This window comes from Sabethes cyaneus, chromosome 3 (assembly GCF_943734655.1).
Source record: "Sabethes cyaneus chromosome 3, idSabCyanKW18_F2, whole genome shotgun sequence".
In the NCBI taxonomy this organism is placed as follows: Eukaryota; Metazoa; Arthropoda; class Insecta; order Diptera; family Culicidae; genus Sabethes; species Sabethes cyaneus.
The window spans coordinates 99,062,786-99,086,902 of NC_071355.1; the positions used below are offsets into that span (position 1 = coordinate 99,062,786).

The window sequence follows — 24,117 nt, forward strand, 5'->3', positions numbered from 1 at the left end:
ACTGGCTGTAATTATGCGTTGGAAAGTTCCTTTCTTTCAGGAAACTGAACCCACATGCTCGCAGCAAGCAGTCAGTGGAACAGTAAAAAGTTTTTGGTAACACTATTAAAAGCACTTGAACGCTACACCAGATTCGTCGTTAAATTTAATTATTCACCAAATTATCAAAGGAATTTCGTTCGTTTGGGAACGGTTGTGCTTTGGTGAGACTCACTCTGCTAGCAAGAAACGTGACAGACTAGAAGCAATTAAACTTTTGAAACTATAATGTGCTTTTGAAATGTGTATACTTACAATATTCGCAGCTTCGATAAACCCTGGAAATCTGATTCGTAGATGACGGTGATGTTGTTGCCTTGTAGATCCCTGTAAGCGAAAAATAAAAATGAAAGGAAATTAGTGCATGTTATTTCTATTCTATTCTGTACTTTAGTAAAGTGAACGATTTTTTATAGTATCCCTATGCCTGCTGGAAAAAACTTTTGGTGTTCGCATATTTTATGAGCCGCTTTTAGTTTCCGGCAGTTGCCCCATACATTACTGCCAATCGTTGTGTCAATTATTATTAAATTCAAAACTTTCGAGTAGCAGAGGCAGGAAGCACCATTGACAAAATTTCTTTATCCTGCACCATCTCTGATGGTCCATAGTGCCCAAGTATTAGTGTGCTATACCCACAGCTAGCGATATTTTCTGTGAACAACGCTGGCAGAAGGAAGCACCGTCACCGGCCACCGGAAAGGAATGCCCCAGCTAGGATATTCATTCAAGCAGCTGATGGTGAATATGAGATAAAAAGTTTTCCATTGGTCTCTGACAAAGAATGGACTCTTGACTTTGTATCGGTTTAGTTAAAGTGAATGTGGGTGGGTAATGAAAATGTATGGTATCGAGTGAAATGATTCGAATTATTTTGTGTTGTGATTTGTGAAAATATTGTTGAAACACAAAAGTTATGGCTGTGGCTGATGAAAAAGTAGTACAGTCTACAGACAAGTCAGAAACAGGAGAAGACTTATAACCATATTCATACAGCAGTTAAGATGTTTGAATATCTCCAAAAAAGAGTCGATAAAAGTGAATTGATGATTGTTGTCGTTTATACGGGTCATGTAATTTTTCTTTTATAGAAAAGTTATCGGTTATATCCATAATTTTTATTTGATCGCTGGATGACTTTATTTTTTACGACTTTATATTAAAATAATGGAAATCGTAAAGCAATGTCGGGTTTGCGAAAGGAAGCCGTAAAATTAATTTGTTACTTCGTACTGTTTATCTGACATGAACGCGGCATGTGCATTTTATATGCATTTCAACGAGCGATCGCTCCATTTTCGGCAGTCATACGCATTATCTGATGCAAACGGTTCATTCCTTTTCTCTTAACGACACAAAAACAACTATATTACCATACGCGATCGCGTGGTGGTGGTACGGTGATCTTGTCCGACCAATCCTTGTGGGCGGTTTCAGCTGCCCCTTATATCTTATGCCTCGTACACCCGTGTAATTCCCAAAACAGACGGCTCCACGTGATGAAGCTGGCGAAAGGAGCCGTCCGCCGAAAAAATGAACACTCGTTTTTCGATAATCCCGGCGCGTACATATATTATAAATACGACTTACGAAACAAATCTCGCATCGGCGAGATTTATCTGATCAAGAAATCCGCGGCAAAGATTTATCTCGTTAGTTACGACCTATAAGTTCGGTAAATTCATGTCAAACGGTTAAACATCGGTCGGTACAAATTTGAATAATTGCAGTGCACCCAACGGCGCCCACTTATCCATGCCTTCGCATTCCAGCAGTTGCACTGTAGCAAAGAATGAAACAAAAAGAGCTATTTTTTCACTAGGAGTAGACAGAATTATTTTGAACGATAAAAGTTAATATTTATGTAACGACAAAATTTTAAATAAAGTCTATATAAGGAGATTACGAACTACTGAAATAATCCGAAATGAGGAACAATATCGACAAAGGCAAATAAAATTTAATTATCATTTAAACTAAAGACGGCAAAATTACCTTTCTAGACGACAAGTAATCTCTACTAAATGTCAAAACAAGGTTCGAAATTACTTCTGGTATTAGTTACAATACACACCACTTCTTTAATTTCGCAATATCTGATTTGCAACCAACTGAAACGAGCGAATGCCGTTGTATCATACTGACGGCAGCACAATGCAGAATGTAGAGTATAATGTCGCAAATTCCAATTACCAGTTGGTTTACCTTATGAGAACAGCTCATAAGTATTTTTTTTTTATTTTGAAAACTAAATATTTATGTTCGATATTCTTTCAATAGAAGGACAGTTGCAAGCGAATAAAATAATCCCACGTTTAAAATCTCCTAGCTCCTACGATGAAAGTGAATTTAGCAAACTGTATTCATAATTTATGGTCCTCAGTGCTCGCCAGATCTGGCTCTACCTGGATTAACCATCTCGCTCGTTGCGCCTCTCTTTATCTCCGGCTTCGATGGGAACACCATTTTTACAGGATAGTTGTCCGGTAGTCTAGCAACATGTCCTACAAAGTGTATCCGTTCAGTTTTAGTCAACTTCTGAATATTGGGTGCTCCGTAGAGATGCGTGAGTTCATGGTTCATTCTGCATCTCCATACACCATTCTACTGCACACGGCAAATGATCGTTCTTAGCACTCGCCGTTTGTAAGCTGCGAGAACTCGCAGATCCTTTTTAAGCTATTTTCACGTCTTATGCTCAAAGAGAGCAATCAGTCTAATTAGCCGTTTATACAAGGTGCAAGGATGGTGTACAATGGTTTATGAGACACATTCTAGTGTTACGGGACACAATTAGCAACTATTTTTACTGTGTAAGTTGGTTCTTGTTTTACCAAATTTCTGGCAAACAGTTTGAAAAATTGGTAACCTAAGGGGACCTTACTTGCCAGATGTATACCAGGGATTTGGTTAAATATGAACTGATTTGCGTGGTGGGCATGGTGTCCCGTAACGCTGGAATGTGTCAGGAGGATATCGGCCGCACTATTAGGCCCGTTTGAAACGCGCAAGGGACTACGACAAGGCGTTGGTGTTCAACATAGCGCTAGAAAGTGTTACGAAATGAGCGAAATTTAACATGCGGAGCACGATCTTTAATAAATCCAATCAATTTAAGGCTTCGCCGATGACGTGTATATTGCACGGTTGTCCGGATTCGAAAAAATGCGGACATTAGCAATGAGGTAAGAGATGCATAATTTTTCAAGGGTGGTGTTTTCGGAGAAGTTTAATAATAATAATTAAAAAAAAATGTTTCTCCAAAAGATTGCAGAACATACTACAATAAGCAACTTTGCTGAATTTGGTAACTATCTATCTCTTACCGGTTGTGAAAAATAATGATATGTTGAAAAGGAGTACTTAAAAATCAATTATGCTCAATAACTTTGCACACGATTTTTTTATTGCTTATTGCTACACGTTTTTCCTGAAGACTGTTTGTCGCTAGGACGCATATTTAATAAGTTATAAAATAAATGAAAAAAAACTGCAATATTCAATTTATTTTTCAGTTTCGGGCAACTTCGCACAAACTAGATAACCATTAGCTGAAAGTACTATATTTTATCTTTAAAAAAATATTTCCATTGGGAGATCTCTAAAGGAATCTCAGAAAAAATCAATTGAAAAATGTGTTATTTTTTGATAAATTTTTTTATAGCTCGTCAAGCGTTAACACATCATTATATTTCACAACCAGTAAGAGATAGATAGTTACTAAATTTAGCAAAGTTGCTTATTTTAGTGTGTTCTGCAACTTTTTGGAGATATTATGTTTTTAATAATATTTAAAAATTAATTCACATAATATTTAAAAAAACAAAAGTCTGTATCACCCTAATAGGTGAATTCACGGTCACCTTAATAGTGCAGAAAGATGCGCTGTATTTTATTATAAAACTTCTCCGAAGACACCACGCTTGAAAAATTACGCATTTTTACCAAATTGCTTATGTCCGCATTTTTTCGAATCCGGACCACCGTGCATTGTAGGATTTTCAATTCTTCAGAAAGTCACGGTTACTTCCTAGGAAATTCAGTGACAGTCAGTTCCATATTTCGAGTTTTCAATCCAAAGATCCTTTTCGTCGCCGGGTTGCCGATGGTTTTAAAGCGAATGTATTATGCCATTCGGGGTTGGTTACCCGATCTTCATCCCAGTTGGTACCAGAGATTTGATATCTGCAAGGTTAGGGTTCAGAAGGTTCATTAAAATCTGCTACCCAAAGCTAGATTTTTGAATTCAAAATAATACCTGTCAAGAGTGTCAATTTACTTTTTACATCCGATAAATAAAAATCATTCTCCGAATAATTTAAACATCGAATAACTGAATCTTCTAATCGAATCATTCGATTTTTCTCCTAAATGAATTTTCTCGTCTTAAATGATTCTACTGACATGTTAAATGCAATTATTAAGATTAAATTATTGTTCAAAAGAGATGAAGCATGCTAATATATTCTAGTAGATGGCTCATATCAATGGATTTCAAAAACCAGCGGGGCAAAAACCGACTTGTTGTTGCTAATCTGAGACGTTGTGTTAAATAAATATTCATTCACAACGAATGGGCGTGAGCTACGCGTAGGCCGACGGCTATTAGTTTTTCTAATCACAAATCTATTAGTGGAATCTAATGTATCGTAAAAATCGCTATTTACTGGTAATATATGCTGGCTCCGAGCAGTTAGCCGCCTCAAACTAAGCCGGTTATATGGTTTGTTTGTATTCCAATGGCATCATTTACTGCCGAGATTTACGAGACGTACGAGCGTTGAATATTGCGGAGCTATATTGGCAAACCATTTGAATTGGCCAAATTAGAAGGCTGACGTGCGAAAAACATGCAACTGCTTTTATTGAGCAGGTGAACGATTGTAGTAACAGTTTGCTTCCAATATTTACACATATGAGTCACTGATATGATCACCAAATTATCGGCTTGGTTATTCAACCGTAGAGATACACGTTTGAATTATGAGAAACTTTATCAGCTTTGTGCATTATAAAAATAATAAACAAGCTTTGATGACAGATGCTTTGAGACCGATTGTCATTAGTAATTTGCTCATCTACATTAGCATACTACAATTTTACAGAAATTCACAAATTCATCATCCGAAACCACAGTATTTTGGATGCCCATTAGTTTATGTCAATTTTTGATAGGGACAGATAACAGGTGAAAAATATGCTAGAAATAGATTGGTGTGTCTGTGTCTACACGCAGTAAAATGCAGATGAGAAAATAGTCATCATCAACATCGTCATTTCCAAGCCAGGTATGAGTTTGTAAAAAAAGAGACCGATGCTCGTTGATAACACCTGACGCCAATTCAATAACGTCTATTGTCCTATGGATATTTATTTTTGACACTGCACTGAAGTCTGCATATTGTCTGCTACGAACAGCAGTGTGTCTCGTCCGAACTATCGACCCTCATGATACTTTGCAACAATGTGCAGCCCGGCAAATGCAGATATTACCTTCCCCCAATGAGAATCGGCTACTACGCCGTACAGTGGAATTTACGCTAGAGAGACATTTGTGTGCAAATTTAGGAATTCAGGAATTGTCACTCTATTTGTGTACACAAAAATGCTAACATAGAATTCCAATCCTCCAGAGAAAGAGGTCAGACGAGAAATGTAACAGCTAAACAAACAACTTTGCACACGAACTTTGGCTCGAATTGAATCCTGGTAGGGAGTGACGACTAAATCTGAAAATGCTGCAGGGTCTGTCTGTTCAATGTTATTTTTGATTCGGCAACAACTGGTCCTATACGAGGCATCATCTGCAGAGAATAGAACTTTTATACCGTCTCACAGAACGAGTAGTTATTGTTAAACTGCTGGCGAAGGTGATAGAAAATCTGACCTGAAGAAAATGAAAACAAAACTTTCACCCGCACATCCTAAACATATAATTCAAACGAATAGTAGAAAAGTAAGTGAATACTAGTACATTTGCATTAAAATTAGTTTCGAATATTTATAGGAAAACTCTATTCATGCTGCATCTGCTGTATCTCTCCTGCATTTCGTCGAAAAACCCCAGCATCATTCAGATTGCGACCATTTCCCGCTCGGCAGTCAGTTTGCATGGCGCAAGAGTTCAGACGAGAAACCATCCCGCTGGGACGTGCTGATTTGGAAATTGAAAACGTTCAAAAATATCGCCCTGTGTGGTCCACACCATACCGCGTCTCTACCTACCTCTAACACTACACTATGGTTACTTTCGTATTGGCCAAATGATTACCAAGAGGCAAATAGTATCAATAAACATAAACAGTTTCTGTGGCGGAATCGCTTTTGAACTAAATCGATCATCTATTCAGGAAGCAGTGACTCCACTCTTAGTTTTTATAGATTTCCATTTTTCGTTTGGCCGGCAGAACGTCTGTTTTTGAATCACTAATCAATGCGAATAATTTTTCCATTAATTTTGCAGGCTTTAAAAAGTTTTGAAATGACGCATGATTTATCTCCTAAGATATATGTTTTGATTTGATACTAAAGTTTTAATTCTAGATTTACAGAACCTCTAAGAAAGTTATAAAGCTTATAAATTCAGACATTTTCCAACCCCACAATATGGCTGTTAAAGTTATTAACATCAGAATAAAATTTTAAACATGTTTACGACCTTAGCAAACCATACACATGCACGTTCATCTCTACACAAGGTAGTAATTAAACACCGAAAAAAACCTTCAGCTCATAAAAAAATTTATGGATTCAATTTGCATGGGAACGTTATGAAGCCGAAGTGTTAATGATTTCCAAATGTCTCAATTGTGCGAAATCAGAAGGTGGAAGTAGGAATAAAGTATGTTTATGACTGTTAAATTTGCATTCCCAGACAGACAGCACACTTCTCAGGAAATCTTTTTAGGATGCGTCTGTGGCCAGAGGAACGTACAACGTATCAATAAGTCGAAAACTTGAACGACGAATCCGTTTTACCTACATCACCGCAGAAATGCTTTAATTTCGCTCTCCAATGGTGCAGGCGTTTGATGAGTCGAATCAAAGTAAATTTCAACGCAGAAGAATGTTTTACGTAACTACTCAATTAAGAATGTTTTACTGGATAAACTGAATTAAGCCAATAGTCAGATGTCTGGGTGTGTGTGTCCTTCCATAAATAATCTAACTCGATTTTTGGCCAATGCCATCGGTGGGATCGATCCGGGTATTAGTGATTACTATTGAATATTATATATCCAGGGTCCGACATTCAATATGCAATCTATTCGAAACGTCATAAATTCAATCTGGAAAATTGATTTCATTTATTTCATAGTGTAGTGGAAAAAATTCAGAATCAATTCACTATATCTCGATATGACCAGCTTTTGCCTTGGCTATGTCCTTGAGATGGTAACAAAACAAATCTCAAGCTGCCTGAATATGACTGGTCGTTCTTTTGGGCCACTCACGGATAATGGATTTATTAAGCGCCTCAAGGTTGGTGTATTTTTAGCTAGGACTTTGTTCTCCAAAACGTCCAAGAGAAAATGGTCGATTCGATTTGCGTGTGGTAAATTGTGTAATAATTGTGTATTCGAAATGAAGTTCATTTTCAACCATTCTTGGTTCACTCGAGGGTTGTTGTAACACAACCAGCAGCAGTATCGTGGTGAGCTCCATGGGGAAGGTGGCATGGAATCGGCGGAACGATTGGTTTGACGATGAATGCAGGAGGGTGATGGCTGAGGGGGACGCTGCGCGGACTACCAAGGTGCGCAGAACGTGGAAAGAAACAGAAGAAACTGAAGCGAAACTAAATCTTGCGGGGAAAAAGGGCTACCTCGCAGAGTAGGAATATGCGCAGTTGGAGCGGCTGCATCGTTTTCAAGAAACGCGGAAGCTCTTCTCTAGAATTTGGGATACGAAACAGCTACTCATTTGGGATACGAAACAGCACTCATCCGGAGTGATAAGATGGGGTTATCTGCCCGATCTACTAAAAGGGCGACAAGTTCGACTGTGAGAACTATTAAGTGATCAACGTTTACAATGCCGCCTACAAAGTGCTGTCCCAAAATAATTTTCCACCGACTATCACCAATTGCGAATAGATTTGTGGGAACTTATCAAGCCGGCTTCGTCGAAGGTCGGTCTACAACGGATCAAATATTTATACTGCAGCAGATTCTCCAAAAGGGCCGTGAATACAGAGCTACCACGCACCATTTATTCGTTGACTTCAAAGTCGCATATGAAACCATCGACCGGAAAGAGTTATGGAAAATCATGGACGAGAACGTCTGCCCCAGGAAGCTCATAAAACTGATTCAATCTACGATGGGTGGTACACAGTGCTGTGTTCGGAGTCTTGGAGACACATTTTTGTATTCTCTTCTCGTTTGCTGCAAACAACACGGGTGTAAATAAGAACTGGGGACCTTCTTATTTAAACCCGTGTTGTTTGGGGGAAAGCACACTTTATTCTCTATCACTTCCCCATACTATTCCAACTAGGTACAACTGTAAACAAAAAGTGGCAAATGCATTTCATCTCTACACGACACTTTGTATGAATGGTCAGCTGACGTACGAAAATGTTTGCTTATTATCATGTATGTATTCGGGCTAGTCTCAACACTTACAATAGATAGGCCCTGTCGATACAGAAACAGTACAGAGCGATGGTATTGGCTAAGAGTTTGACATGGCATTGCATGCTGGTAAATGAGCTCGACAGCTCTACCGTGAACCCAATATCCAAACTGTGGCTTGAACTGGACCGAACTACTACCCTGCAAAGATGTGTTTGCCTGAAATCCGCAAGACGACCAGGAGCGCAGCGAGCAAGATGGTTGGACCGGGTGGAGCGAGATCTGGCGTAGAGTATTTTCGCATTTACTTTCACGCCAGGTTAGATGAAAACGATTGAGAACGATTGGTTGGTGAACGGCTGAATAATGCATGGACCCATAGTGGTCCTTAGCCTCTTATCCAGCAACCTCCTCGCGGTATCAGCCGGAATTCGAACAACTTTAGCGTGAATCGGATGGCCAATTCTGGTGGACCCTCAGGTCGTAGGGCGATAGGGAAGGAGGCACTATGTTGTCTGGGCAGCCCCATCACGAAACTCGGTAGCATGGGCCTAGTAAGGCCACCTACCCAAACCTTAATCTACTACGGAAAATCAAGTGAATACGGATCGGAATATTCGGCATCGACCTAGGTGACCAAACAAGTACGACCAAATGGAAATTCGGTACTTGGTACTGCAGATCGCTAAATTTCCTACGTGGAGACCGGAAGTGGCTCGAACAATTTGAATTCTGTAAGCTCGGCATCGTAGCTCTAGAGGAAATTTGATACATAGGAGAGAAAATTTGGAATAACAGCGGCGAAAAGGCCCAGTTTTACTAGTGCGGTTGTACTATCAACGAACTGGGAACGGGCTTTGAAGTGTTGGTCAGAATGCAGGATCGCGTGATAGATTAGAAGGCGATCGACGAAAGAGTGTTTCTATTGAAGATAAAGGACCGTATCTTCTATTACAGTATCGTCAACGTGCACTGCCCGCGCGAAGGTAGACCCGACTATGAGAAAGAAGCGTTCTACGTGGTGCTGAAAACAATGTACGAAAGCTGCTGGCCACGGGACATCAAGATCGTCATCAAGGATATGAACGCCCAGATCGGAAGGGAAGTGATGTACAGAACGATGATAGGATCCCATAGCCTGCATATGAACGATAACGGGCAACGACATATAAACTTCGCAGCTTCCCGAGACCTGGTGATCATAAGCACCTTTATTCCACTCAAAGATATCCACAAAGGCACCTAGAAATCAACGTAATAAACGTACAATGAACTAGATTGACCACGTTCTCATAAATGGCCGGTTTTTCTCTTACAGCATGAACATACGTTCCCTACGGGCTACGGATATTGACTAAACATGGCCGAGAAACGTTTGCAACAGATACTATGGTTACCCAAAACTGGGTTGCACTGGGTTATTTCCAAGATTTGGGAGGAGAAGAAGCTACCGGAGGAATGAATGGAAGGAGTGGCTTATCTCATCTATAAAAAGGGTGATCGTCTCGACTGCTACAACTATCGCGGCATAACGCTGGTAAACGCCACCTACAAGGCACTCTCCCAGATACTGTTACGCCGCGATTCGCCGGTCGTCACCGATAGCGCAAGGTTTCGTATGAATTTACCAGGCGGGCTTCTAATGTCGGGAGTATAACGTCCCCACGCATCACATCTGTATTGATTTCAAAATAGCGTAAGATACAGTCAATCGAGACTCGCCATAGCGGATGCACGAACAGTTTTCCGGATAAACTGACGCGACTGATCGGAGCTATATTGGATCTACTGATGTGTTCCGTGCGCATCTCGGTGACAGTTTCGAGTCCTTTCGAGATGCGGCGAAGCTTGAGACAAGTTTAGGACTTATCCTGCATGTTGTTCACAATCTTGTGGGGGTGATCCGACGAGCGAGCATCGAAATGAGAGGCACGATTTTCATTAACAATAGGCATCGAATTTTGTGTGTTTTATTTCAATTTCAAATTGTATTGTCCTTGTCTAGATTGGTAAACCTTTACATTCAGTGTTTGTGTTCTTTTATTAGATACAACACGAAATAAGCAGTTCAAGCTAACGACTGTTTAAATTATAAACTCGAACGTGTGGAATTCGTTTTCGATGCAGTGTTTCTCCTGATTGATTGTTAAATTATGATTTGTTTTAATCAAAAAGTTTTTACATTGTTACCCACCAGGAAAGGGAACTACGGTGACCTCTATGTTTAACTCGCCAGCTGGAGTTGCTTGTGCCGGACAATGCATCACGATTGTAATAATCTTTCGAAACATGCTTTCACCATTTCTTGCATCATTTTGAAGGAAATACAACCATGATCATATTTATTGAAATTATCTACAACCCGGTCCAAACACACATTGTAATGCAAACGTGGCCAGGTTGTACTTATTTTCTTTCAATCGAAAAGTACAATAACACAAAACTATTGATTTCCCTTCTTCCTCGTACCACCTATGACTGCCAGCCAGTAACGACTCGTGAGCTGTTTGGATGGTAACTAAATACATGCGATGTGATAATATCTCCAGCAGCGGTAGAGACCCTGTCAGAAGAATGGTCACTATATACAGTTGACAATGGGTGATTTAACGATAAATTTTTTAGAAGCATAGCACAATAGAACTACTTCATAAAAGGCATTGCATGAAGCAAAACGAAATATGTTTAATTAATTATATTAGATCAAACTGAGCAATAGTTGTATTATTCAATATTGGCTTGTGACCATTCCATAGTACAACTCATCCCATTATCCACACTGTGCTGGCACGGTCCTTTTAGAGAGGGCGCGTACTTACTAGCGCAGCCACAGATTAGTCTGCAACTTGGGTGACTTAGTTGAATGGGAGAAAAGTTCCATCGTACGAGAAGTCGTGATCACAGACTCTTGACTATATTTGATTGTGCTCAGTGTCTTCGTTGCTGCAGCAGTCAGTCCCAACAGAGATTGTAGTCGGTTCACAGGAAAACAAGAACAACGAAAAGCGTGGCCGCGTGGCCATGCCATGCCACGGTCAGTTGAGTCGCGGGTCAGTCGATTACGTGTATGTACTGCAATAACAATTTCTTATTGGTCTGTCTTTCTCACATATCGACTGACTTCCAATCTAGGAGACCACCTCTTCGATGAGATTTAAGACTATTGGTGAGCTTTACAGATAAACGTAAGAAAAGCTGAAAGCCTACGCGATGTTAATATTGATTATCGGTTTGCCATTTATATACACGGCCACGATTATCACGGAAGTGAAATGTTCAGTCTTATGTACACAAATTCTTCGGTAATTGTTATTACAATGATACTACGTTACTGAAGTGGGCTAGCGTGTTGCACCAATCTAGCCGCAGGTTGTTTTAGGTTGGTTTGAATAGTGTTTCCATTTGCTAGGCTTCGTTTTCGTTAGTCTATAACTGTTTGAATATTTTCTATTAAATGCAGCGAAATGGTATCAATGCAACACGGCTCCTTCTGAATCGTGACCAGGGCAATGTGTAGAAAAATTAAATTTAATTTGTCACAAGAAACAAACTCAGATTTAAACCTGAGCGCAACATTCGAACGACTATAAAGTAAAAATGGTTTAGTTCAACCGCTGGCTATGGAGAACGATTTTGGTTTTAATATAAATTGAATGCTTGATTTATGTTGCAACTTCAAGTTTATTTTTATGATAGTCCAACCGCTATTAATTCTATTGGCATTTAACAATGTGGTTCAAATTCGTATTAGTTCACATTTGAAAAACTTAAAGAATACGACAAGTTTTAGGAACTGAGAATAGGTGGAAAGTAGAATATTGATTGCAAGAATTTTTTCAAACCCTCCAAAACCCAACATCAAATCAGCTTCCGAAACCGATTCAATTCCGAAACGGTCAAATTCACAGCAAAAATGTCAATATCTGACTAAATCGCTCTTCTACAGCGATGCAAGTGGGGAACCATGCGTGTGCTTGAATGACGTCTCTTGAAAAATTCAAATGATTTTTTTTCGTACGCGACAAGACTATATAATTTAAGTAATCAATCAACTCAGTGGAGAAAAAGTATCTTTCAGTTAATAGCCCGGACGGAAACGGGACACGGAGACGGCGCCGGCTGAAGATCGGCACCCAGTCACGTCGGTTTTGTTTTATGTGGTGCCTCGAGCGGAAGAAAATCATTCGACAATCATAATCAGTTTAATGGAAATCATTTTCTCTATCGCTTGTTCGGTTGACTGTCGGAATGCTTATGCCGACGGATTTATGACGCTATGTTTATACCAATCTGCGAAGGCCGTATGGATGGGAAATTCGGCAGAGATTGAGCGATTACAACTGTTTTCAAAATGCTTTACGTATCTCCCCGGATAAAGATATATTGATGGGAAAAACAGAGCTTAGCTATCTCTTTGTCATTCAACAAGTCGATTGAATTTCTATCCACTCATGTATATATTGAGTATATTTTTTCCATAAGTTGGATTGGTTGAGCGAAATAGCAGCAATTTGTATTGGAATAGCGTGCATTATTCAAACGATGTTCAATTTTTTTCCAAGCAGCTCTGGGATTCGAATTTGTTCATTCCCAGTAGCATGCACGGCTGACCCAGTTATTATACTGCAACTGCAACTTCTCTCGTGAGCGGCATTTGAGCATCGCATTCTACAGCACCAGGCACCGCCGCCATCCTAAATTATAAGTTCCCTAATTGTTGATGACAGGTTGATTAGGTGCCTTCTGTTTTCTAAATATGATCAGTGGAAGGTAACAGAAGAAACAGGTTTTCTGGACAGCACTTTATGAAATTCAATAGAGGGCACTGAATTATGAAAGTTAACAGATGCATTAATTTGGGGAATGATTAGTTCAAACAATCATACACCGTTCATAACAAAGCCTCTAATCGTTCGTGGTAAAACATTTGTAATCATAAAACTACAGAACACAGAATACTACTTACAACACAATGTTTAGTTTAATTTGTATATGTAAAACAAACAACAACAAGAGGTATCGTTTATCACTTGCGTGTATTATTTCGCTTTTCTTTCATAGCCCTATTGAGGTGTTGAGTGTATTATGTTCATCAATCCACTTTTCTGGGGAAGGTTCGTGTCCATAGACGTTTCCTACGGACGCGTGGCTCTGAAAGACTCATTGGTGCGAATTATACAGGTAATCCCATTCAAAAGGCAACAACTACGATACGACACTCCGTGAGATACATAGAAGAACGATGTGTAGAAGCCTAACAAGGCAATGGCAGATAAGTGTGCAGAACTTGAAATAAGCTCCCATTAACTTAATGGCGGTGCGATTACCGACTACACCGATGTGCTTTTCTGCAGAAGCATGGATTTGAAGAAATAAATCCCGTGGTATTCGTATTGTTTGCTGTTTTCGCTTTTCTCATGTAGAGGGATTATTCAATCACAGCAAAAAAAATTGTCAGCAGCACCTAGTTTTTTATGCCATTTAATCTGAGTTCTTAAAATACGTGTGTAGTTTGGTTATTTTTTCGCAACTTGAACATTCTATTAATATTTAATCTCAAATGATTAAGATGTGGGTTTGTATGATATTTTGAATGTTGTTGTTATTGAAGTAGAAGTTGTCGTATGTTATCGTAAAAAGTCACCGGTTTTAAGATACCAGTCGATTTACATTTCCGAGAGGACGAAATAAGGAAAAAAGGGTTTGTATCCCTTTCATTATAGGGTGTCCTTCGGAGAGAAACTCGATGTATAAGTGGTTATGCAATAAAAGGTGGTTTGCGGAGGCGAAAGGAAGGGGGAGGGGGTTGTAAACTGAGAAAACAGCTTCAAATAATCTTTTTAGACAAACGTGAAGCCTTTGTCGATAAACAAAATAGCATTGTTGTAAAACAAAATAACCCAGTGCGGTCCTAGATTACTATCTTGGAAGACCACGCAAACCTACTGTCCTTTAAGCCTAAACCTCATTAGATTTTAACAGTATTACGTTACTGTTTGCTGGCCACGCCATCAGTCATCATTATGCAGTGCTCAAATCAACTAGGAGGATAAATTTCATCTAGGGACTGGACCATTCAATGCAATATAGTATACACATGAAAGCGGTCTAAGACTTATGGACTTTGCCCTTCCGAAGAACAGGACCGAAGTACCTTCCTCCAGCATGACCTTCGCCATCGACACACCTGAAGGTTCCGTTTTGACAGATGGTAGGCACTTTTCAGACATTATCGTCGTCAGAACCTACCGGAGCACTGCTGTCGATTTGGACCAAGACCAAGTGATGGACCAAGATACGCTAAAAAATATCTGTTGCTAACGACATATGATTCCGGTGCCCGCGACGTTATAAACACATACCGGAAAATGACGAAACCCCTGTTGAGGCCTATTTAAGCTGTGTCTTTAGGCTCTAGGTTGCTGCACTAGATACGTAATTGTCCTGTTCTCTAATAGCCGCCTGCGAAGTCTGTCGATAAAGAAGGGTCAAGTCTTAAAAAGACGTTTAAATCCAAGGCTTTGCTTTTTAAAACAGGTATTAACAGCGTAGCGGATAATGACTGAGGTCACGTAGAATCGAATGGACGTAATTGACGACAAGTGTCAGTAAATAATACATGAGAAGAAAACAATACGACTAATAATACTACGCAAAGCCACCCGTCAGTATGTGATACTCTGGTTTAATCTCACATTACTTACTTACTTACTTACTTACTTTAGTGGGACGGTCCGTTAGCGATTCGCACCGAACGAATTATGGTCCTTCGGTACTGTCGCTCCTGAACTGACGTTCTCCAATCGAACACCAGCTGTGCACATTGGCGTAGCTAGAGGGGGTGACTGGGGTACCAGGCCCCTTCCAGAAATTTTTCCCCAGTGGAATTGAAAAACCGAAAAGAAATTCAGTGTACATATATGTTCTCGCTGCGTAGATATTTTCTTTTTCACTAGGCATCGCAAACGCGTAGTTGTCGTCGTAGTCAGTAGGCTAGTAGCCACCCCGGCTCATGCTGTTTCAAGCAGTCGTCTCCATTCAACTCCATCTTGGGTCACTCGTCGCCAATTTCCCATCACTTCCGAAATCACTTTCGACCTGGTCAAGCTATCTTGCACGTTGTACCTCCCTATTCCTGACGCTGGTGCAGTTGGTAAAGAGAAATATTTTCGTCGCACTGTAGCCTATTGACTTTCACCAGATGACGATGGCAATCTCTCCGAAGAGTGCTTGTAGCTCGTGATTCATACGTCTCCGCTTTCAGTTTGTACTCCGCCAAATATCGTCGGCAATACCTTCCGCTCGAACATGACAAGGGCGCGTATGTCGTCCGTGCGCAGTATCACGGCTTCAAGTCCGTAAAAACTACTGTTCTACGTCTGAAGGCGTATGCTTCTGGAGTAGCAATTTGGGAAGGGCAAAGTAGGCCCTATTTCCCGCTTAAATGCGCCGCTGGATCCCCTTACTTGTGTTGTTGTCAGTGGTCACCAGCGATCCCAGCGAATACACGAATTTATTGGCCACTTCCAGTTCGTCACCGTCAACAGTTACCGTTCGTGGGAGGCACGCGTTTGTTTTCTTTGAGTCTCTTTCTTTTATGTATTTGGTTTTCGAAGCATTTATGTTTAGCACACTCCTCCTAGACTCCGCTTTCGTCGAATCACCCCCTCAAGTGCGATGCTGAATAGCATGCAAAATAATCCGTCACCTTGTCTCAAGCCTCGCCGCGTCTCAAAGGAACTCGAAAGTGTCCCCGAGATCACACGAAACATATCACTCGATCCATTGTAGCTCTGATCAGTTGTTGAAGAAAACCGTGTTCGCGCATTATCTGCCATAGCTGGTCTCGATCGACTGTATCGTATGTTGATTTGAAATCAATAAAGGTGTGATGCGTGACCACGTTTTACTTCCGACGTTTCTGCAAGATCTGTCAGATGGTAAACATCTGGTCCGTAATTGCACGGGCCCTCATGAAACCCGCCTGGTATTTCCTTACAAAACTTTGTGCTATCGGTGACAGCTGGAGTAACAAGATCTCAATGAAATTTTTTGGAAGGCACCCTCTAGGCCCCCTCTATGGAAATTTCCTAGCTACGCCAATGGCTGTGCATCGTTCTCAACAGCGCCCATCCATCGGATGAGGGGTGTGCCCCGAAGTCTACGGCCTCTTTCTAGTTTTCTGCTGAACATATTTTTGATTACTCTTTCGTCGGGTATTCTGGCCACGTACTTAGCCCACTGTAGCCTGCCACATTGTACTACCTTCACTTTATCTGCATGTTTATATACTTGACACAGCTCGTGATTCATGCGTCTGCGCCATACTCCATTTTCTATTTTGCTACCAAGTATTCATCGCAGAATTTTACACTCGAAAACTGTCAATCAGCTTCCTTCAGCGTCCATAATTCATGTTCGTAAAGGGTCACCGGAAGGATTAGTGTTCTGAAGAACGCCAGTTTCGTGCGAATTTGCAAACTACGAGGCTTGGGCTGGCTAATTAATTCGTAGAAAACCCGATTCGCGGTTGCAATTCGTCATTTTACTTAGCAGCTTACATCATTGTCGTATGAATATGAATTCATATCGCTTCCCATCTAACTTCATCACCAACACCATTTATACACCCACGTTCCCTTCCAGCAACCATGAACTTCGTTTTGGCAGTGTTAGTGGTAATTTCTCGCTACTTCCCCATAGGCTTTTAGCACTGCTCTACGGTTGATTGCGATGATATCGACGTTATCCGCAAAACCAAGAAGCATGTGAGATTTCGCGACGATAATCCACATTTCCACATTTACTCTTCGTATTGCACATTCCAAAGCAATGTTGAAAAGCAGGTTAGAGAGTGCATCTCTTTTCTTCAGTCCATTTAACATTACAAAAGCGACTGAGGTCTCACCCACGCATTATTTTGACCCATCCAGCGTCACACGAATCAGTGTAATCAATTTCGAGGAAAAACCATGTTCTGCCACAGCTTATTTCGTTTGACTGAATCGTATGCCACCTTAAAGTCCACAAACAGATGATGAGTCTTCCGGAACTTGTCTAATAACTGACGCAGGGTAAACATCTGATACATCGTGGAATGACCCGCACGAAAACCAGCTTGGTATTCGCAAACGAAGGGCTTTACTAACAGTCGCAGTCTACAGAATAGGATACAGGAAAGCATCTTACAGGCAGAATTAACCAATGCAATGTAATGCCTCGATCGTTTTTAACTTGAGTCGATGTCCTTTGAGCATTAACCTCTCAAAAACAACAGTTGTTTCCTTCACTAGAAACTGAACCTTGAGGAAAAGGAAATCAATTGTAGCATCCCTCATCCCAGTTAAATAAAGATCTGGGAGTAATCCTGCTAAACTATCCTGCAACGCATACTTAGATTTAATAATTAGCAGAGCTCACACTGCCTATGGGTTCTAAAATGGTAGGAACACATGGGGCCCCAAATCAAATATTATTTTTTGGCTCTACACCGCCATTGTGCGACCTAGTATAGCGTACGCCTCGTTGGAATGGTGGCCAAAAATTAAAAAAGCCACACCTATTAAAAAGTGGAACAAACTTTAACGCCTAGCATGGCTATAACTGGAGTAATGAGAAGCACAACTACAAAGGCACTAGAGGCCATTCTCCACTACCTCTGAATCAATATGTTTAGTTAGACGCTAAGGAAACCGCTCTAACACTGAAGCTGCTACCTGTGAGACAAGCTTCGAAAATGAACAGTTATTGGATGAAACCAAGAGCCAACTATAACATCCCTTGCATGGTGAACGAATCCTGATATTCAGTATGGGACGAGAAGGGGACCTAGAGATTCAGCGGTTCAAAAGACGTGAAACGAACAATGAAACAACTCAAAATTAACATTTAAAATATATTTTACCGCAGTGCTCCTTAGAAAGGACACCGAAAACGTCGAAACGTCGGGAAAGCATCAATTCACGATAATGATCATGTTCATGGTCGCCTTTATAATTTTCGCTGCCATTGCGTTGTCACCGCGTTGTCAAATTATTTTGGCGAACGATTCTATCCCAATAAAATTACGAATGCAATGTTGGGTCTCATAATATACATATAATTTCGGGTATCTTTTTATTGGGTGTTATTGTTATTTTCACTGAACTATGATTTATCTGGTAATGAAATGTAATGCCATTGATGCCTGCTTCCAAGCTTTTGAAACGGGATAAAGTCTAACAAAAAACATTAAAGGACAACTTTTCGCACTGTAATTTATAACCTCATACTCACAGATGTAGTGTTTCAATGCAGTGAAAAAGTTGAAGCAGACTAGGCAGCGCATGGTTGAATCCAGACAAACCATTCAAGTATTCAGCGGCAGTGCAGGCCGAAGCAACAAATGCAACGAAGGTGAAAGCCTGCAACCATTCATTCGTTCATTCATTAGTGCTTTTCTGCGTTTTTATGACAAATGGTGGCGGTGGTGGCAGCTACGGAAATTCTCCGTTTGACTCAGAATAGCGACTGAATTAAACGAGACACACCGGCTAGTGTACACAACAACACGCAATGTGGAGCAGCGGCTAATTTAAAATTTACGACCGCTTGGAGACAGTGACTATTTCTACAAACGGAAAGTCTGTGGGGCGTGGAAGAGCTCTAGCCCAGACGCGACGCCACAGAGGCCGGCGCTGTACAACACTTGCACCCATGAATATGGAAATTTATGAAGAGCGAACGGGAAGATTTATGATGTTTACGGATATAATTTGATCTGTGTTTATGAAAGTTTTAATTTATTCAAACAGCAGAATTAGACTTCGACATCATGATTGCTGCCTGCACATTCCGATTAGTACATCACATGTTTAGCCTTTAAGTGTCGGTACCTATCATTTAACGAAAAATATCAGTTTAAAGGCAAAACTGCAATCTAGCTGATGCACATTTAACTGGATAATGATTATTTTACTGTTTCATTGCAAATCATCTGCCAGCGCCGTAAATTTTGATTGCGCAACATTTCACAAAAAGACCACCCGAAAAAGCTTTTTCATCCTCGACGTCAAGTAAAGTACTCAAACTATCCTAAAGGAATTCCTTTCCATGATGAGTCTTCGACGGGGCACTTGGGATGTAAGCGCAGAAAAAAAAACTCGTTTTGCCTCGGAGTTATAAATTTCATCATCGCATAAATCAGCGCCGCAGCAGCGAATAATAAACGCATCCCTCGGTAATGCTTTCCTCGCCATCCTGATCAACGCTTTCCGCTCAAAGCGACCACAACGTTATGGTCGCCGTTACTCTTTTCAACTGCATCATTTTGCTTGTTGGACCTCTTGAAATAGAGAAGACGGAGGGCTATGGGCCGCGACGATACTCAACTTTTTCGTGTTGTTGTAATGCTTTGCTGTTGTTAGTGCTGTTGCTGTTGCTGCTGCTGCTGCTGCTGTTGGTGGTGGTGCTCCTGAACCGTTTCAACGCGAGTGCTGTGGTAGCAACAGCCAGCGTAGGTACTTGCCATTGAAGATCGTCGAAATGAGAAATGTTTGTTTCATATTTCTTCTGTCGTTTCTCCACCGGCTTTTATATACTACGCTGTGTTTCGCTTAAACGGCAAAGTAGAAGGCAAGGTGGTCCAGAAAATTGTCGGAAAATGACTGTTTGATTAGAATTAATACAATAATGCAAACGTAGCCAAATCAAAGGAATATATTGTTATTAGGTAGTAGAACTTGGAGTAAAACTTGATAATCCCACTAGAAGAATCGTGAATTCCGGAAATGTCCTCATACAAGTCCTCTACTGCAAATAAACTTTCAGATTCAGGTATTATAGGCAATCTTGGCAAATTTTGAACGACGTAGAAAAAGGAGAAAGGCATATGGTAACCGTCACCGTTACGTTTGATTAAATGAAAATAGTTATAACTTGAAACAAGTGCATAAAAGCAGCGGCTTTAGTTAAAGGAATTTCGAGTTCTCGAAACGACTGGTTTGACGGAGAAAGCCAGCAAGCGATGGATAAGGAAAAAGAGCTAAGTATTGCCACAAAGGAGAATCGAGCCTAGTATTTACACGAACGGAATCAGTTGACCACGATCCTGAGGAGAAAAAAGCGACAGAAGGAGGACTGTGACTGAATAAATCGGAATAACTATTCCGGGCAAATTATAGGGCTACACAGAAACCTGTCATATATAGAGACGAAGAGAGGAGAACTGGTCAATGAGTGGTTTGTCTCATCAACTAAATGGGTGATCGGCTTGAATTCTGCAATTATCGCTGACTACAAGATGGTGACGTTAACTCCAATTTTCACATTCTGTCAAATTTTCCAGAAATGTCTGACGTACAACGTGCCTGTGCATCAGGTTTTCATGGATTTCACGGCAGCATATGATACAATCGAAAGTGAGCATTTCTGGCACATAACGCACGAGACCGGTTTTCCGGATAAACTGACGAGGGTTATCAAAGGTACCTTGGAGCGAGTGATGTGCTACGTGCACGTTTCAGGAGTACTGTTGAGTCTTTTGGAATCATACCGAGTACTGCGGGTAGGGTATGGACTGTCTTGTACATTATTTATCATTGCCACTAAGGATGCAATTCGGCAAGCGGGCATCGAAACGAGTGGCAGGATTTCTAACAAAAGTAGATAAGTCCTCCTCCTCACTCCTTGATGGAATGGAATGTTTATGGAAGACATACATGTGCTTGCTGGCTGGTGAATTGCTGGATAATGCGTAACATCGGTGCCTCGCGTACCTATAGGTATAAAATAGTCCACACAGTCCTTATCCAGCAGCTCAAATCTCTATCTCCTCGTGGTACCAGCCAGAATACGAGCGACCTTGGCGGAGATCGGGTAACCAACCCCCGTTGGAAACTAAGGTTTATACCTACAAGAAACGAGGCACTCTGACGAATGCTGAGTGTAGCAACGAGGAAGTTTTGAGCGGCTGTGTACATGCCAATGGCGGATCTTGATGGCTTGACGATTCTTCAACCAAGTGTGCGGTTGTACTCCAGGTTATGGGCACCTCACGACAGCCTTTGATTCGAAGCAGGTAGCTGGATTATGAAATGTGTTGTCTCGGCACTGCACCTAAGATGGCAGCCTCATGACGTGACTCGGGAGCGTGTTCCTAGTGAGGTATCCTTCCTAAACTCATCTTACTACGAACATTCAAGTAAATATGAATCGAAATATTGGGCATCGACCTAGGCGACGAATGGAAACTCGGTACTTGGAACTGCACTAAGCGGGAAGCGACCGGGTGCTGCTCGAACAGCTTGAACCCCGCAAACTGGACATTGTAGCTCGAAGCAGGAAAGCTGCCGCAAAGGAGAGGTTTGGTAGATCCGCGGCAGAAATGCTCAATTTTACCAAATCGGTGGCACTACCAACGAACTGGGAACGTGCTTTATAGCGTTGGGCAGAATGCAGGATCGCGTAATAGATTGGAAAGCAATCAACGAGAGAATGTGTCTATTGAAGATAAAGAGTTGTTTCTTCAATTACAGCATAATTAACGTGCACTGCCCGCACGAAGTTGCCTCGAGGTATGGCGCTGGCCTAATAAGCCAGTCGTCGTATGTTCGAATCCCGACTGGGAGAGGCTGTTAGAGTCAATAGAATCATAGCAACTGGCCCTGCAATTGTCCTGCACTCTAACAGCTGGCTGCGAAGTCTGTCGTATAGAAACAGAAGGCCAAGTTTCGATAACTTTGCTTTTCCCGCACGAACGTAGATCCGATGATAAGAAATAAGCGTTCTACACGCGGTTGAAGGCAATGTACGACAGCTGCTCCTCATGTGACATCAAGGTCGTCATCAGGAATATGCACGCTCAAGTCGGTAGGGAAGAAATAGACCGGTGATATGACCCTCGAGCACAAAGATTGACCACGTTCTCATAAATGACCAGTTCTTCTCTAACATCATGAACATACGTTTTCTGCGGAGTGAGTATATAGACTTTGACCATCATCTAGTAGCAGTATACGTGCGTTTGAAACTATCCACTGCATACCAGGCGCGTCAAAATCATTCTCCTCGGCTAGATAACACGCAATCTGCCGAGAACTTCGCACGAATGCAAGATGAAGCCCTGCCTTCTTCCAATGGGTTAAATGCTTCAAATCTTGAAGACGGTTGGGCATCGGATAGGCAGCTGTCGCGGCCCTAGGGGAATGCTCCCGGAATATATAAAATGATTGGTTTGATGAAGAGTGCCAAAAAACGATGCATAGAAAAAAAATTATCTGAGCATTGCCACTAGGGAGAACTTGGCCAAATACCGATGAGCAAGGAATCACGATTCTGAGGAGTGAAATAGGAGTGCCTATGGAAGTAATGTCGTGATCTGCAAGAAGTCAAACGAGAAATCGGGTTACTGGAGACCAATAAAGCCACTTGTAAGAACCGAGAACCAGGAGAGTTTAATACCGTGGACGCTGGCAACGCCTCTACACTGACTTATTTTTAAGATATGGGATGAAGAGAAACTGTTTGAGGAATGGATGGAAGGAGTGGTTTGCCCAAACTACAAAAAAGGTGATCCAGTCGACTTCGGCAACTATGATGGCATAAAGTTGGTAAACACCACCTGCTGCCGGCTGTTACGCTGGCTATCACCAACAGCGGAAGGTTTTGTAGGAAATTATCAGGCGAACTTCATGAGGGCTTGCGCAACTTGGACCAAATTTTTACCTTTTGACAGTTCTTACACAAAAGTTGGGAATACAACGTGCCCACGCATCATATCTTCATTGATTTCAAAGCATCATTTGATCCAGTCGATCGAGACCTGCTATGGCAGATAATGTACAAACACAGTTTTCCGGATTACTGTTTTCCGCGACTGTTCAGAGCTACATCAAACTGAATGATGTGTTTCGTGCGAATCTCAGGAACACGCTCCAGTCCCTTCGAGACGCAGCGAGGGTTGAGACAAAATGACGGCTTATCCTGCATGCCGCTCAACATTGCTCTTGAGGGGGTGATCCGATGAGCGAGCAACGAAACAAGGGGCACGATCAAGGGTAACCAACTCCTAGGCTTCGCAGATGATCGATATCATAGCCAGGAACATTGCGATGGCGGAGGCAATCTACACCAGACTGAAAGCTGGGTATATCCCAATCCTCCGGCTAATATTAAATGCGTTGAAGCCCAAAAACATGAAAGGAAGAGGTTCAAAGCAGACAAACGTGCACCTCCCACGGAGGGTAACTATTGACGGCGAGGTGCTAGATGACATTGTATATTTGGGATAGCTGGTGACAGCGGACAATAACACTAGTGAGGAGATCCAGTGGCGCAATCAAGCGGGAAATAGGGTCTGCTTTGCCTTTCGCAAAAAACTATGATCAAGAAGCCTTATAGGTCAAGAAATTAAAGCCCTTACTAGAGTGGTAATTATTTAGGGACTTGAAGCCGTGACGCTGCTTCCGGAGGACATACGTGCCTTTGCCCTGTTAGCGCGGAAGGTGCTGCGGACGATATTTGG

The 24,117-nt window shown here is 41.4% G+C and overlaps 1 protein-coding gene across 6 annotated transcripts in view; it reads right to left on the bottom strand.

Moving 5' to 3' along the window:
• Positions 1–24,117, bottom strand: part of LOC128744297 (protein slit) — a 378,694-nt gene that overhangs the window by 36,924 nt on the left and 317,653 nt on the right. For all 6 annotated transcript variants that reach the window (XM_053841169.1, XM_053841168.1, XM_053841167.1 and 3 more), the window contains exon 3: positions 295–366. In XM_053841169.1, the coding sequence (XP_053697144.1) occupies positions 295–366 (72 nt within the window). The remainder of the gene's footprint in view (positions 1–294; positions 367–24,117) is intronic.